Source organism: Arachis ipaensis, chromosome B6 (genome assembly GCF_059453495.1).
Source record: "Arachis ipaensis isolate K30076 ecotype BB chromosome B6, ASM5945349v1, whole genome shotgun sequence".
NCBI lineage: Eukaryota > Viridiplantae > Streptophyta > Magnoliopsida > Fabales > Fabaceae > Arachis > Arachis ipaensis.
Window position 1 is genome coordinate 115,064,433 of NC_142441.1, and position 14,618 is coordinate 115,079,050.

The 14,618-nt window shown below is 40.6% G+C and overlaps 1 protein-coding gene across 1 annotated transcript; it reads left to right on the forward strand.

Moving 5' to 3' along the window:
- Positions 1-11,682: 11,682 nt before the first annotated feature.
- On the forward strand, positions 11,683-13,371 carry LOC110263791 (uncharacterized). Its single transcript, XM_021105583.1, has 2 exons — positions 11,683-12,102; positions 12,205-13,371. Exons 1-2 carry the CDS (start codon positions 11,683-11,685, stop codon positions 13,369-13,371), a joined length of 1,587 nt encoding a protein of 528 aa, XP_020961242.1.
- Positions 13,372-14,618: the final 1,247 nt, after the last annotated feature.

A 14,618-nucleotide genomic window follows, 5' to 3' on the forward strand; every position in this document is an offset into this window, starting at 1 on the left:
TAACGAAATAGGATTAGCTCTTGATAACATTTGTATTATAATTAATGATTAGAATAGAAAACATTGATTCTCAATCCTTACCATGAATGCCTCTTTATTATTGTCATCTTTAGTTGTTTGATTTATTTTCTTGTCTATTTTAAATTTCTTGCTTCTTATCATCAACCCACTTGATCTCATAACCAATAATTAGGCACTCAATTGTAATTCCTAGGGAGAACAACTCGAGAATAATACTCTCGATTATTTTTATTGGGTTGAACTTGTGACAACCAAACTAAACTTTGATGGAGGATCCATTGTTGATCTAGACTATGCTTGCAACGAAGTAATTCAATTTATTGAGGAATTCTAGATCGACATAAAATTATCTTATCAAGTTTTTGGCGTCGTTGCTGGAGAATTGCAATGTGTGCTTGTTATTGGTTATTGTACATATGTTAATATTGTGAATAGTTTGCTCTTTGTTTGTTTGCTTGTTTGAGTTAGTAGTTAGGATTTTGTCTCTTTGTTTCTTAATAGTTTGTCTTTATTTTCTCTTGCTATTATGAATTCTCACCTTTTTTGCTATGAGTTTGGTTCAAACTATGTTATAGGAAATAAAAACTTCAATGAGGATTTGCATTGAAAATCAAAGATGGGAGGAGCCTTAATCCTATGAACAATCTTTTTGGCAACAACCTCCTCTGGTTTCTTATGGGTACAATCCAACTCCTAATGCATATCAACATAATGGATGTGGTGACCCTCATTGTGGGTGTCAACCACAACCACCATATGCATATGATCCCTTCCCTCAATATAGCTTTCAACAACTTTACTCACAAGCCCCATTCCACCATTCATCTCTATATGATCTTAACTCATATCCACCATACCAACACCATATGAACCATATTTAGAGCCACCATCATTCTAATACCAATACTCCCAAGAACCACCATTTCCTTATACACCACCTCAATACTTTCACCAATATGAACCACCTTCCAACTACGACACTTTTTCTCCAAACAATGAACCCTCTCTTCCACCACCGCCTTCATTGGACGAATTTCTCCAACCCCTAATACAAGAACAACAAGAACTTCTAGCTCGTTGCCAAAAGTAAGGGGAATTTGTGGCTAGCTTAACTGAAGTGGTGAACCAGTTGGCATCATTGTGCTCAATTATCCAAGACACCTCTCTTGTTAAATATGGAGGATTAATTGAGGAGCAAAATGAGAAGGAGAACTTGGAATTTCAAGGGGAAGAAGAGAATGAGTTAAAGCAAGAATTGCAAGAAGAGAAGGAAGTAGAGATAATTGAACCGGAAGAAGTGGTTAAAGATTTAGGAGATGTTGAATGCAAAGAGGAATCTCAAGTTGTAGAGCCTTCTTCCATGGAGTTTGAAGGTGATGTTAAGGAGGATAGTGCACAACTTTCAAGGCATATTGTGATTGAAGAATTGGAAGAAATAGGGCAAGCAACAAGTCTCCCTATTTATGATGATTTTGCATCAACATATGATCCTTTTGAGTTTGATGAATCCTTCCTCATTGAAGTTAAAATTGATGTTGAGGTAGATTTCACTCAACCCCAAGATATGATTTGAGTGATGGGAAAGAGTTAGAAGAAGTTGGTGAAGAAGAATGTGAACTTGAGGAAGCTTGACAAGGGTAGAGCTTGAAGCATCTTGTCAAGTGGTGGAAACCCTTCAAAGAGGACGAACGGGAGTGGAAATTGCCCTATCAAGACCGTTGGAAGCATCTCCTCCTAAGTTACCATCATCCATTACATCATTCAAGTGGATAAAATTTTTGTCCTTAAGCTTTATTATTCCACTTGAATACGGTTTGCTTGAAACGGATGGTCAACTCAGGATGTTTTGTAAAGAGTAGAAGAGAGATAATTAGTGGTTGACATCATAATTTACGGTTCATTATTGTTGGAAGCTCAAAGTTTAGGAGCAAGGATTGTTGTGCTACTCAATTGATAGGATTTAAGAGGATGTTTGGGTGCTTACATGAGAATTCTAAGATGAGTATGTGATGATTGGATTTTTGATGGTTTAGAATTTCACAAATGAATTCTCGTTGCAAGTATAGTTCCTAAACCAAACAATAATCCTTTCATACAAAAAATTGTTTGTCACAAGTAACAAACCCCTAAAATTAATAACCGAAGTATTCAAACCTCGGGTCGTTCTCCCTAGGAATTGTAATGAAGTGTTTTGTTATTGGTTGTGAGTTATTTTTGGGGTTTTAATAAGAAACATGAAAGATAAATGGCAAGAAAGTAAACTAAGGCCTAAAAAGGTCTTGGCAAGGGTTGGTGGTCAAGGATCTCTATCCTAATCACTAACCACAATATGAGAATTGGCAAGGATTAATCTCATTAAATCATCCTCTAACTAGTAGTAAAGGAAAGTCAAATGAGCTATGTCAATCCTAGTCCATAAGTCCTAACTCTCCACTAATTCAATTAGTGAGAACTAGAGTCAATGGATCCCAATCATCAATTACTTGGACATTAGTAACTCAAGAGTTCCTAAGTTACCTTTCCAAGCCAAGAACATAAAACTCTACTCTAAAATCCAACCAAGCATTTTCTCAAACACTTGGAAGGCACAAAAGAAAATCATAGTAAATCAACAACAAGAATTAATTCTAACAACAATCAAATGTAAAGAATTAACAACAACAATTAAAGGAAACAAGACCTACATGAATTACCTCTTATTGAATTGGAAGAAAGTAGAAGGAACAATACTAGATCTACAACAAAATATAAGAACAACATAAAGGAAATTACAACAAAAGAATAGAAGAAGATGAATGTAGCAACAAAGAATTGAGAGATAGAAGTGGAAGAAAGCAAAGATTAAAACCTAGATCTAAGAACTAAACCTAATCCTAATCCTAATTCTAGAGAGAAGTGAGAGCTTCTCTCTCTAGAAACTACTTCTAAACTAATCCTAATGAGTGAAAATGAACTAATGTCCCTTTGCTCTTCAATCCTTGGCTTTAAATAGCATCTTTGGCGCCAAAGTTGGTTGGGATTGGGCCCCACAACCCTTGAGAATTCATTGGCCACGTTTTCTTTAAAAAAAATCATGAACCAACACCGACGCGTACGCGCACATCACGCGTACGCGTCCATGGGGTAATTCGCAAGGTGCGCAAGCGCCAGGTGCGCGCGCGCGTCCATGGGCGAGTTCAACTTGTTTGACTTTCCATGATTTCTTCACTTTGCATGCTTTCCTCTTCACTCCTTTGATCCATTCCTAGCCTTTTCAATCTGAAATCACTAACAAATATATCAAGGCATCTTATGGAATCAAAGGTGAATGAAAACCATCAAATTAAGGGTCTAAAAGCATGTTTTCACATCTAGGTACAAATAAGGAGACAATCACAAAACCATGCTATTTCATTGAATACATGTGGGTAAAAGGTGATAAAATCCCTTAAAATCAATACAAGATAAACCGTCAAAATAGGGTTTGTCAACCTCCCCACACTTAAACCAAGCATGTCCTCATGCTTAAACCAAGAATGAAGTAAAGGGCATGGCATTTATTTAATGGAAACTAACTAAGTGCAATCTACCTAAATGCAACTATCTAAATGAATACAATTGCTTGGTCGAAATAAATCAATTCCCAAGAAGCATATATGCACAAGGGCTAAGGACTAGCAAGTCTAATCCACAATTGAATTGAGCTATTAAATATTTTCACAAACTTGCATGAAAGGAGATGATCATAGGTGGAGACATGTAATCGAGCATCGAACCCTCACCGGATGTGTTTGCACTCTATTCGCTCAAGTGTTTAGGGTTGATTCACTCAATTCTCTCCTAATCATGCTTTCTAAGATTTGTTCTTCTTCTAACAATCAACATATATTTCATGCATGCATACATCTATCATGAGGTCTTTTTCTTAGGTTGTAATGGGGTTAGGGTCAAGGTAGGATGCATATTTGGTCAAGTGAGCTTAAAATTTGAATCTTTGATAAACTTAGACTTCCCACCTAACCTATGACATCCTATACAATTAAGTTCTAACCTAACTACCCATTTTCTCACTTTTTCACATACTCATGCATTTTCTTTTCATTTCACAGCACTTATGCATTGATCTTATTGAGCTTCACTTTGGGGCATTTTGTCCCCTTTTTATTATTTTTATTCTTTTTTTCTTTCTTTTTCTATTTTTTTCTTTTCTTTTCCATATTATTTTTCTTTTTCACTTTTATTTCTTTTTCTTTTGTTTTTCTTATTTTTTTTCTTTTTATATACAAGAACCTCAATGCATAAGGTTTTACATTTGATCAATACATGAGTATGTACCCAATTCCCAATATTTCCAATAACATTACAAAACTACTCTTTTATTCACCCAATGTCCCAAGGTTCCCACACTTGAATGATACTCACACACACTAGCCTAAGCTAATCAAAGACCCAAATTAAGGACATTTATTGTTTTTCGCTTTAAGGCTAGTAATATGCTAAATTAAAGAATAAATGGGTTAAGCGTAGGCTCAAATTTGGCTAACAAAGGAAGATAAAAGGTAAGGCCATTTGGGTAAGTGAGCTAATGAAATGATGGCCTCAATCATATAAATGCATGAATACACAAAATAATGGACATAAAGAATCAAACAAATCAAAGATTACAATCATAGAAAGAGAATAATGCACACAAGAAGGAAAAATAAGTGGTTGTAAGATGTAACCACACCGTTAGGCTCAAATCTCACAAGCTTGTGTTCTTAGCTCAAAATATGTTCCACAATATATATAATTCAAGCAAGTTCTATGAAAAGTTTTCACTCAAATCAATTGACATGCCCTATAGATAGAAATCTTGAAAAATTCTCATTATCTTGACTAAGCTTATTGTGTATACATATGAAAAAATAAGAAAATGCAAGTAAAAATCCTAAAATCCTAAAATGAAATGCAAAAGTGTTGGGATTAGAAATTTGTCACCCAAAATCGCCGACCGGTCGGACGACCTCCCCACACTTAAAAGTTTGCACCGTCCTCGGTGCACTCAAAGATGAGCAAGGGGGTACGGCGACTCTCCAGATTGCTATGTGTTCTTTCTTCCGCTTCCATGGTTGCTTGTGGTGCATTCGTTATGAAAAACAAAAATATAACACCATAAGATGAGAAGATATAAAAGCAAGGAAGCATACATTGTTGGAATGAGGTAAATCACTAGAATGAGGTGAGTGAATTAGTGTGACATTAAGAAATATTAGGTGTGTGAATTCTAAATTGCGCGGTTTAGAATACACATTAGCATAAAAGCTATGTCACAAAAGAAGCATGCACTTCACTTATCCTAGTGTGCTTGAGATGCTTTAAGTAAGCTTGTAAGGTAAGACAAGCATTAGAGAAGCATGAAAGCATTCAAGTCAAACATATGGATGGATATAATCATGAAATACAATGCATTGAGGTAAATGCACAACATCATCCATCAAGAGGTTGCCTAATCGAGGGAAAAGGATCCAAATCACATGATGGCTAGCTACAACATGCAATTCAAAAGAGTTATAAGCTCGAAGACAATTCTCATCACTTGGTATTTTTCAAAAGGTAAGCATGAAGAACTCAAAACCAAGTAACAAAATATAACCTCAATCATAGAATCCAACAAAGATTATCTAAAAACATTCATGCTAAAATAGCATTTAGGCAACAAGGGCAGCAACGTATAATAAACAAAGTCAATACTCCAACACTTATGATGAAAAGAGAGAAAATAAAATGAAAACTAAACTAAAACTAGCTAATCAACTAACCAACTAACTAATTAACTAACTAAAATAAATGGTTATCCATGGTGTTTGGAAGTGTTGGATGAGGGGTAGGAGAAGGGAAGAAGAAAGGAGAAGGAAAGAATTGGAAAGAGGAGAAGAAAAGAAAAGTGGATGGGAGAAAGAAATCTGCGCATACGCACACATGGCGCGCGCGCGTCGTTGGCTTATTTCGACAGTGGCGCGTACGCGTCATGTGCGCGTGTGCGCAAGTGGGGTTTGTGCCAGAGGCACAACGTTGGCGCGGCGCAGGCACAACTCTCTGGAAAATGTATGGAGGTTGGAACTTCTCAATCCGCGCGTACGCACGCAAGGCGCGCGCGCGTGGATGGTCGAGAATGCTGGAAGTGCGCGTACGCGCCATGTACGCGTACGCGTGGATGGTGCTCTGTTTTTCAAAATTTTTTCTATGTTTTTGCACCAATCCAAGCATTCCAAACCTCCAAACAGCTACCAAAACACCATAAAACCTTATTTAACATACTTAAACTACCAAACATACTCAACTAACTAAACAAAACATGAAATTAAGCTAATTCTACCAATATATACAAAAGAGAAAATGAAAGGATTTTACCATGGTGGGTTGTCTCCCACCTAGCACTTTTGTTTATTGTCCTTAAGTTGGACTTATGGGGAGCTCCTCATCAAGGTGGCTTGTGCTTGTATTCATCTTGGAACTCCCACCAATGCTTGGTTCTCCATTGTGCCCCAAGATTCTTCATGGATTGAGCCAAGTCTTGATGGAGTTCTTCACAAGCTTGGGGCTCCCAAAGTTGATCCTCTTCTTGTAATCCGGGATCCCACACTTTGTTTTCACACCCGTCTTGAGGTTGGTCATCATTATTAGTCCAACCGGGTGGTGAGTAAGGTGAATTCTCTATATAGTGGCCAACAATCCTCCTAGACCCATCTATTTGAGCACTATTCCCACCTTTGTATTCAACTCTTGAAGTATCAACCAAAATGAGCCTTGATTTGCAACGCCAACCACGAAACATCTTTCGCTTACGCTTCATCCCACAAAGCATTCTAAGTTGACCATCCGTTTCAAGCAAGTCATACTCAAGTGGGACAATAAAGCTAATAGAAATGAATTTTACCCACTCAAGTGAAGGGGTAGACGACAACCTAGGCAAAGATGCTTCCAAAGATCTTGACAAAGCATAACCAACCCTCGTTCTTCTATTTCTAGGGACTTCCACCTCTTCACAAGATCTCTTAATCTCAATCCTTTGTTCAACAATTTTATCTAAACCTTTTCCTTTACTCAAATCATAATAGGGAGGGTGAGAAAAATTTACCTCATCAACGCTTTCAAATCCAACCGGAGAAGGTTCTTCATGCTTAAAGGATTCTTCACCACTAAGACTTGATGCTTGATCTTCATCACCAAGGGAACTCAATTCTTTCTCTATCCCATCCAAGTCTTCATATGGGATATGCCTTAGAAGGTGTGCACTTTCCTCCCTAGCATCAATTTCAATCATCTTGGAGGGGTTTTCTTCAACTCTATGTTCCTATGGAAGCTCCGCATCTCCTAAGTCTTCTACCACTTCTTCCTTGTCTTCAACAATTAAAGCTTCCTCCAATTGTTCCAATACAAAGCAACTTCCCTCATTTCCCACCGGAGTTTCCAATCTCTCCTTCATGCTATGTTCTTCATTTGATTATCCACATGTAGCCATGGGAGTTCCTTGAGTGTTCAAGCATTGGGAGGCTAATTGATTTGTTACCGCATCCAAGGTGGCCATGAAATTTTGCACATCCCTTTTCATCTCTTCTTGCCCTTGAACAAGAACACCAAGGGTTTCATCCATTAGAGATTGGGGTGGGTGGAAGGGTTCATTAAATTGGGGAGAGGGTTCATAGTAGGAAGGTGGTTCTTCTTGGTAGAGTTGTGGTGGTTCTATGTTTTCCACTCTTTCCACTTGTTGCACAACACACTCCATGGTTGCTTGAAATTGATCCAATACTTCCTTGAGACGATCCCTTGACTCTTGTTCCTCTTGAATAATATGATTAGGATCATGTGGCTCTTGGATCAATGGATATGAGTATCCTTCCATGGGAGGTTGTAGTGGAAAGTAGTATTCGTCTTGTGGTTGAAAATTCTCATATATTGGAGGTGGTTCATCTTGGTAATAATGTGAAGGAGGTGGCTCTTGAAAATGTTGATGTTGGCGTGGTGGTGGCTCTATGTGTGGTTCATATTGCTCATATGGTTGTTGGTAGGATGGATATGGATTAGGGTCATATGAAGATGGTTGGTAAGAAGGGGCTTGTGAGTATGGTTGGGAGTTATGTTGTGGGTATGAATCATAGGCATATGGTGGTGGTTCTTGAAAGTCACAAGGTGATTCACCATAATCATTGGATTGATATGCATCATAGAATGGCTCTTCTTCATAGTGCATTGGTGGGGGTTGTTGCCATGAGGATTGATCATAAGCATATGGCTCCTCCCACCTTTGGTTATCCCATCCTTGATACACATTCTCATTATAGTCCTCATCACCTACAACATAATTGTAACTACACTCATAGCCAAAGTGAGAATTCATGATAGCAAGAGGAAAATGAAAACAAAATCAAATAAGAAGCAAGAAAATTAAATCCTAAAACTAGCAAGAGCTAACAAAAGCACACATATTCACACTATTCACATATATACAATAACCAATAACATAACACCATTGCAATTCCCCGGCAACGGCGCCATTTTGATGATTGTATTTTTGACGGTTTAGAATTTCACAAATGAATTCTCGTTGCAAGTATAGTTCCTAAACCAAACAATAATCCTTTCATACAAAAAATTGTTTGTCACAAGTAACAAACCCCTAAAATTAATAACCGAAGTATTCAAACCTTGGGTCGTTCTCCCTAGGAATTGTAATGAAGTGTTTTGTTATTGGTTGTGAGTTATTTTTGGGGTTTTAATAAGAAACATGAAAGATAAATGGCAAGAAAGTAAACTAAGGCCTAAAAAGGTCTTGGCAAGGGTTGGTGGTCAAGGATCTCTATCCTAATCACTAACCACAATATGAGAATTGGCAAGGATTAATCTCATTAAATCATCCTCTAACTAGTAGTAAAGGAAAGTCAAATGAGCTATGTCAATCCTAGTCCATAAGTCCTAACTCTCCACTAATTCAATTAGTGAGAACTAGAGTCAATGGATCCCAATCATCAATTACTTGGACATTAGTAACTCAAGAGTTCCTAAGTTACCTTTCCAAGCCAAGAACATAAAACTCTACTCTAAAATCCAACCAAGCATTTTCTCAAACACTTGGAAGGCACAAAAGAAAATCATAGTAAATCAACAACAAGAATTAATTCTAACAACAATCAAATGTAAAGAATTAACAACAACAATTAAAGGAAACAAGACCTACATGAATTACCTCTTATTGAATTGGAAGAAAGTAGAAGGAACAATACTAGATCTACAACAAAATATAAGAACAACATAAAGGAAATTACAACAAAAGAATAGAAGAAGATGAATGTAGCAACAAAGAATTGAGAGATAGAAGTGGAAGAAAGAAAAGATTAAAACCTAGATCTAAGAACTAAACCTAATCCTAATCCTAATTCTAGAGAGAAGTGAGAGCTTCTCTCTCTAGAAACTACTTCTAAACTAATCCTAATGAGTGAAAATGAACTAATGTCCCTTTGCTCTTCAATCCTTGGCTTTAAATAGCATCTTTGGCACCAAAGTTGGTTGGGATTGGGCCCCACAACCCTTGAGAATTCATTGGCCACGTTTTCTTTAAAAAAAATCATGAACCAACACCGACGCGTACGCGCACATCACGCGTACGCATCCATGGGGTAATTCGCAAGGTGCGCAAGCGCCAGGTGCGCGCGCGCGTCCATGGGCGAGTTCAACTTGTTTGACTTTCCATGATTTCTTCACTTTGCATGCTTTCCTCTTCACTCCTTTGATCCATTCCTAGCCTTTTCAATCTGAAATCACTAACAAATATATCAAGGCATCTTATGGAATCAAAGGTGAATGAAAACCATCAAATTAAGGGTCTAAAAGCATGTTTTCACATCTAGGTACAAATAAGGAGACAATCACAAAACCATGCTATTTCATTGAATACATGTGGGTAAAAGGTGATAAAATCCCTTAAAATCAATACAAGATAAACCGTCAAAATAGGGTTTGTCAACCTCCCCACACTTAAACCAAGCATGTCCTCATGCTTAAACCAAGAATGAAGTAAAGGGCATGGCATTTATTTAATGGAAACTAACTAAGTGCAATCTACCTAAATGCAACTATCTAAATGAATACAATTGCTTGGTCGAAATAAATCAATTCCCAAGAAGCATATATGCACAAGGGCTAAGGACTAGCAAGTCTAATCCACAATTGAATTGAGCTATTAAATATTTTCACAAACTTGCATGAAAGGAGATGATCATAGGTGGAGACATGTAATCGAGCATCGAACCCTCACCGGATGTGTTTGCACTCTATTCGCTCAAGTGTTTAGGGTTGATTCACTCAATTCTCTCCTAATCATGCTTTCTAAGATTTGTTCTTCTTCTAACAATCAACATATATTTCATGCATGCATACATCTATCATGAGGTCTTTTTCTTAGGTTGTAATGGGGTTAGGGTCAAGGTAGGATGCATATTTGGTCAAGTGAGCTTAAAATTTGAATCTTTGATAAACTTAGACTTCCCACCTAACCTATGACATCCTATACAATTAAGTTCTAACCTAACTACCCATTTTCTCACTTTTTCACATACTCATGCATTTTCTTTTCATTTCACAGCACTTATGCATTGATCTTATTGAGCTTCACTTTGGGGCATTTTGTCCCCTTTTTATTATTTTTATTCTTTTTTTCTTTCTTTTTCTATTTTTTTCTTTTCTTTTCCATATTATTTTTCTTTTTCACTTTTATTTCTTTTTCTTTTGTTTTTCTTATTTTTTTTCTTTTTATATACAAGAACCTCAATGCATAAGGTTTTACATTTGATCAATACATGAGTATGTACCCAATTCCCAATATTTCCAATAACATTACAAAACTACTCTTTTATTCACCCAATGTCCCAAGGTTCCCACACTTGAATGATACTCACACACACTAGCCTAAGCTAATCAAAGACCCAAATTAAGGACATTTATTGTTTTTCGCTTTAAGGCTAGTAATATGCTAAATTAAAGAATAAATGGGTTAAGCGTAGGCTCAAATTTGGCTAACAAAGGAAGATAAAAGGTAAGGCCATTTGGGTAAGTGAGCTAATGAAATGATGGCCTCAATCATATAAATGCATGAATACACAAAATAATGGACATAAAGAATCAAACAAATCAAAGATTACAATCATAGAAAGAGAATAATGCACACAAGAAGGAAAAATAAGTGGTTGTAAGATGTAACCACACCGTTAGGCTCAAATCTCACAAGCTTGTGTTCTTAGCTCAAAATATGTTCCACAATATATATAATTCAAGCAAGTTCTATGAAAAGTTTTCACTCAAATCAATTGACATGCCCTATAGATAGAAATCTTGAAAAATTCTCATTATCTTGACTAAGCTTATTGTGTATACATATGAAAAAATAAGAAAATGCAAGTAAAAATCCTAAAATCCTAAAATGAAATGCAAAAGTGTTGGGATTAGAAATTTGTCACCCAAAATCGCCGACCGGTCGGACGACCTCCCCACACTTAAAAGTTTGAAACGGAGACAGGCCGCGAGGCCGTACCCGGAGGCGACGCCGCCGGGACGGAAACCCGACAACATCCAAGGTCCCCCCAGGGACGCAACCCAATCACATGAGAGACGCCCCTTTGGGGGACCGGAGACAACCACGCCAGAATAATGCAAGAGCTACGCCACAGAATGCAAGACTTGGAGCGCCGGCTAGCAGATAGGGAACGCGACCAACACACCCCAGAGCAGAGTCACTCCCGCTCTCGCTCCAGGAGTCGCTCCAGACGTACGCCTAGCCCCCAAGATGAATTCGAAAGCACCGGGGGGAGAGGGCGTGCGAGAAGACGTCGTGACCCCGTCATTTACGCCAGACACGAGGGACAGCGTACCAGGAACCGCGGAGACGAGGACACTCGTCGAGAAAGCGACGAAGGAAGAACGACGGGAACACGGGGACCCGTAATAATGGGAGCGACCCCATTCCACCGTTCCATACTCGAAGTCCGGCTGCCAAAACACTTTGACAAGCCAACGAACATGAGGTACGATGGAACACAAGACCCACTGGGACACCTCACGGCCTTTGAGGCCAGGATGAACCTAGAAGGAGTGGGAGACGAGGTAAGGTGCCGCGCTTTCCCGGTCACCCTCGCTGGACCTGCAATACGGTGGTTCAACAACCTCCTGCAGGGCTCGGTAACCCAATTCTCCGACATCAGCCACGCCTTCCTGGCTCAGTTCACGACCAGGATCGCCAAAGCCAAGCATCCGATCAATTTGCTGGGAGTGACCCAGAGAGCCGGGGAGCCGACCAAGAAATACTTAGATCGTTTCAACGATGAATGCTTGGAAATTGACGGGCTGACGGACTCAGTGGCGAGCTTGTGCTTAACGAATGGGCTCCTGAATGAAGACTTCAGAAAGCACCTTATCACGAGGCCGGTACGGACCATGCAGGAGATCCAGTGCGTGGCTAAGGAGTACATTAACGACGAAGAAGTCAGCAGGGTCGTGGCTGCCAATAAATGGCAACCCCCCTACAACCAAGCCCGACACTACGAGGGTGGAGAAAAACAGAAGAAACACGCCAGGGACGGCGGTCCGAGCAAAGCGCCAAAGCCATTTCCCCGAGTCGGGAAATTCACCAACTATACCCCCCTTACGGCTCCGATCACGGAAGTTTACCAACAGATAGCCGAGAAAGGGATACTATCAAGACCCCGACCTCTGAAGGACAGGACGGGGGGAAATAAGAGCCTTTACTGCGAATATCACAAGGGATACGGGCACAAGACCCAAGACTGCTTCGATCTAAAGGATGCCCTGGAGCAAGCAATCAGGGATGGAAAGCTCGCCGACTTCTCCCACCTCATAAGGGAACCGAGGAGACGAAATCGGGATCAGGATAGCAAGGACAGGTCCCGGGCAATAAGACGACGTCAAGAACCCGAGGGGGACAACCACGGTCTCACGGTGGTGAACGTAGTAACAGCGAGAAATTTCGCCCCGAGGTCGAAATCGGCGCAGAAAAAAGACGCCAAGATCCTCGCGGTCTCCTCCTCATCCGCTAGAAGTTCCCGGGGACTCCCATCAATCTCTTTCGGCCCCGAGGACCAATGGTTCGACGAGGTACCGGAAAGTCTCCCCATGGTTATCACGGCCAGAGTCGGAACCGGACTCGTCAAACTGATCCTAGTAGACACGGGAGCGGACTCGAACATCATGTTTCGCAACGTTTTTGATGCCTTGGGACTGCGTGATGCCGATCTGGCGACCCACCAGCACGGCGTGGTAGGGCTGGGAGACCACTTCATCAAGCCATATGGGATCATCTCACTCCCGACCTCCCTGGGATAAGGACAGAGACGAAGGATGATAATAGCCGATTTTGTTGTCTTACGAGACTCCACAGCTTACAATATCATCCTGGGGAGAAAAACCATTAACGACCTTGGGGCGGCGATCAGTACGAAGCTTCTTGTAATGAAGTTTGTTACTGATACGGATCCGTAGGATCCATCAGAGGAGACTTAGAAACGGCAGTCGTTTGCGACCACGCCAGCCTCTCTCTCAGGAAAAAGTCCAAAGAAGCAACGGGGGATTTCCTTGCCGACCTGGACGCCAGGATAGATGACAGGCCCAGACCCGAGCCAGAAGGGGACCTGGAAAAATTTAGGGTCGGTGACGGGGACGAGAAGTTCACATTCATAAACAGAAACCTCCCCAATGAATTAAAAGAACCCTTGATGGAGATGATCAGAGCTAATGCCGACCTCTTCGCCTGGACACCCGCCGACATGCCAGGGATAGATCCCCAACTCATGTCACACCATCTGGCCGTCAAGCCGGAGGCCAAGCCAGTGGCCCAGAGGAGGAGGAAGATGTCACAGGAAAGGGCAGAGGAGGTGGCCAGGCAGACGGCCAGCCTACTTGAAGCAGGGTTCATCCGAGAGCTGGACTACTCAACTTGGCTGTCGAACGTGGTTTTGGTGAAAAAACACAGTGGGAGGTGGAGAATGTGTGTAGACTATTCTGACCTCAACAAGGCATGTCCTAAAGACTGCTATCCCCTGTCCAACATTGATGCACTCGTCGACGCAGCAGCGGGGTACCGGTATCTGAGCTTTATGGACGCCTACTCTGGGTACAATCAGATACCGATGCACCGACCCGACAAGGACAAAACGGCGTTCATAACGCCAGGAGGGATCTATTGTTACAGGGTGATGTCATTTGGACTGAAAAACACTGGCGCCACATACCAGAGACTGATGAACAAGATATTCAATGAACTCATAGGCAAGACAGTAGAAGTCTACGTGGACGATATCCTCGCGAAAACTGCACGGCCCGACGATCTCCTGAGCGACTTGGGGAGCGTGTTCGCCTCCCTCCGACAACACGGCATGAGGCTCAACCCGCTCAAATGCGCCTTCGCCATGGAGGCCGGGAAGTTCCTGGGATTCATGATCACCCAGAGAGGATTAGAGGCCAATCCTGAAAAATGCCAAGCGATCCTCCAGATGAAAAGCCCGGGTTGTATCAAAGATGTCCAACGGTTGGTAGGAAGGCTGACGGCGTTATCCCGCTTCCTCGGCGCATCA

Coding starts and splice junctions, on each gene's coding strand:
- LOC110263791 (XM_021105583.1), top strand. CDS start 11,683: ATGCAAGAGCTACGCCACAGAATGCAAGACTTGGAGCGCCGGCTAGCA. Junction 12,103..12,204: donor GACACCTCACGGCCTTTGAG/GCCAGGATGAAC, acceptor AACCTCCTGCAG/GGCTCGGTAACCCAATTCTC.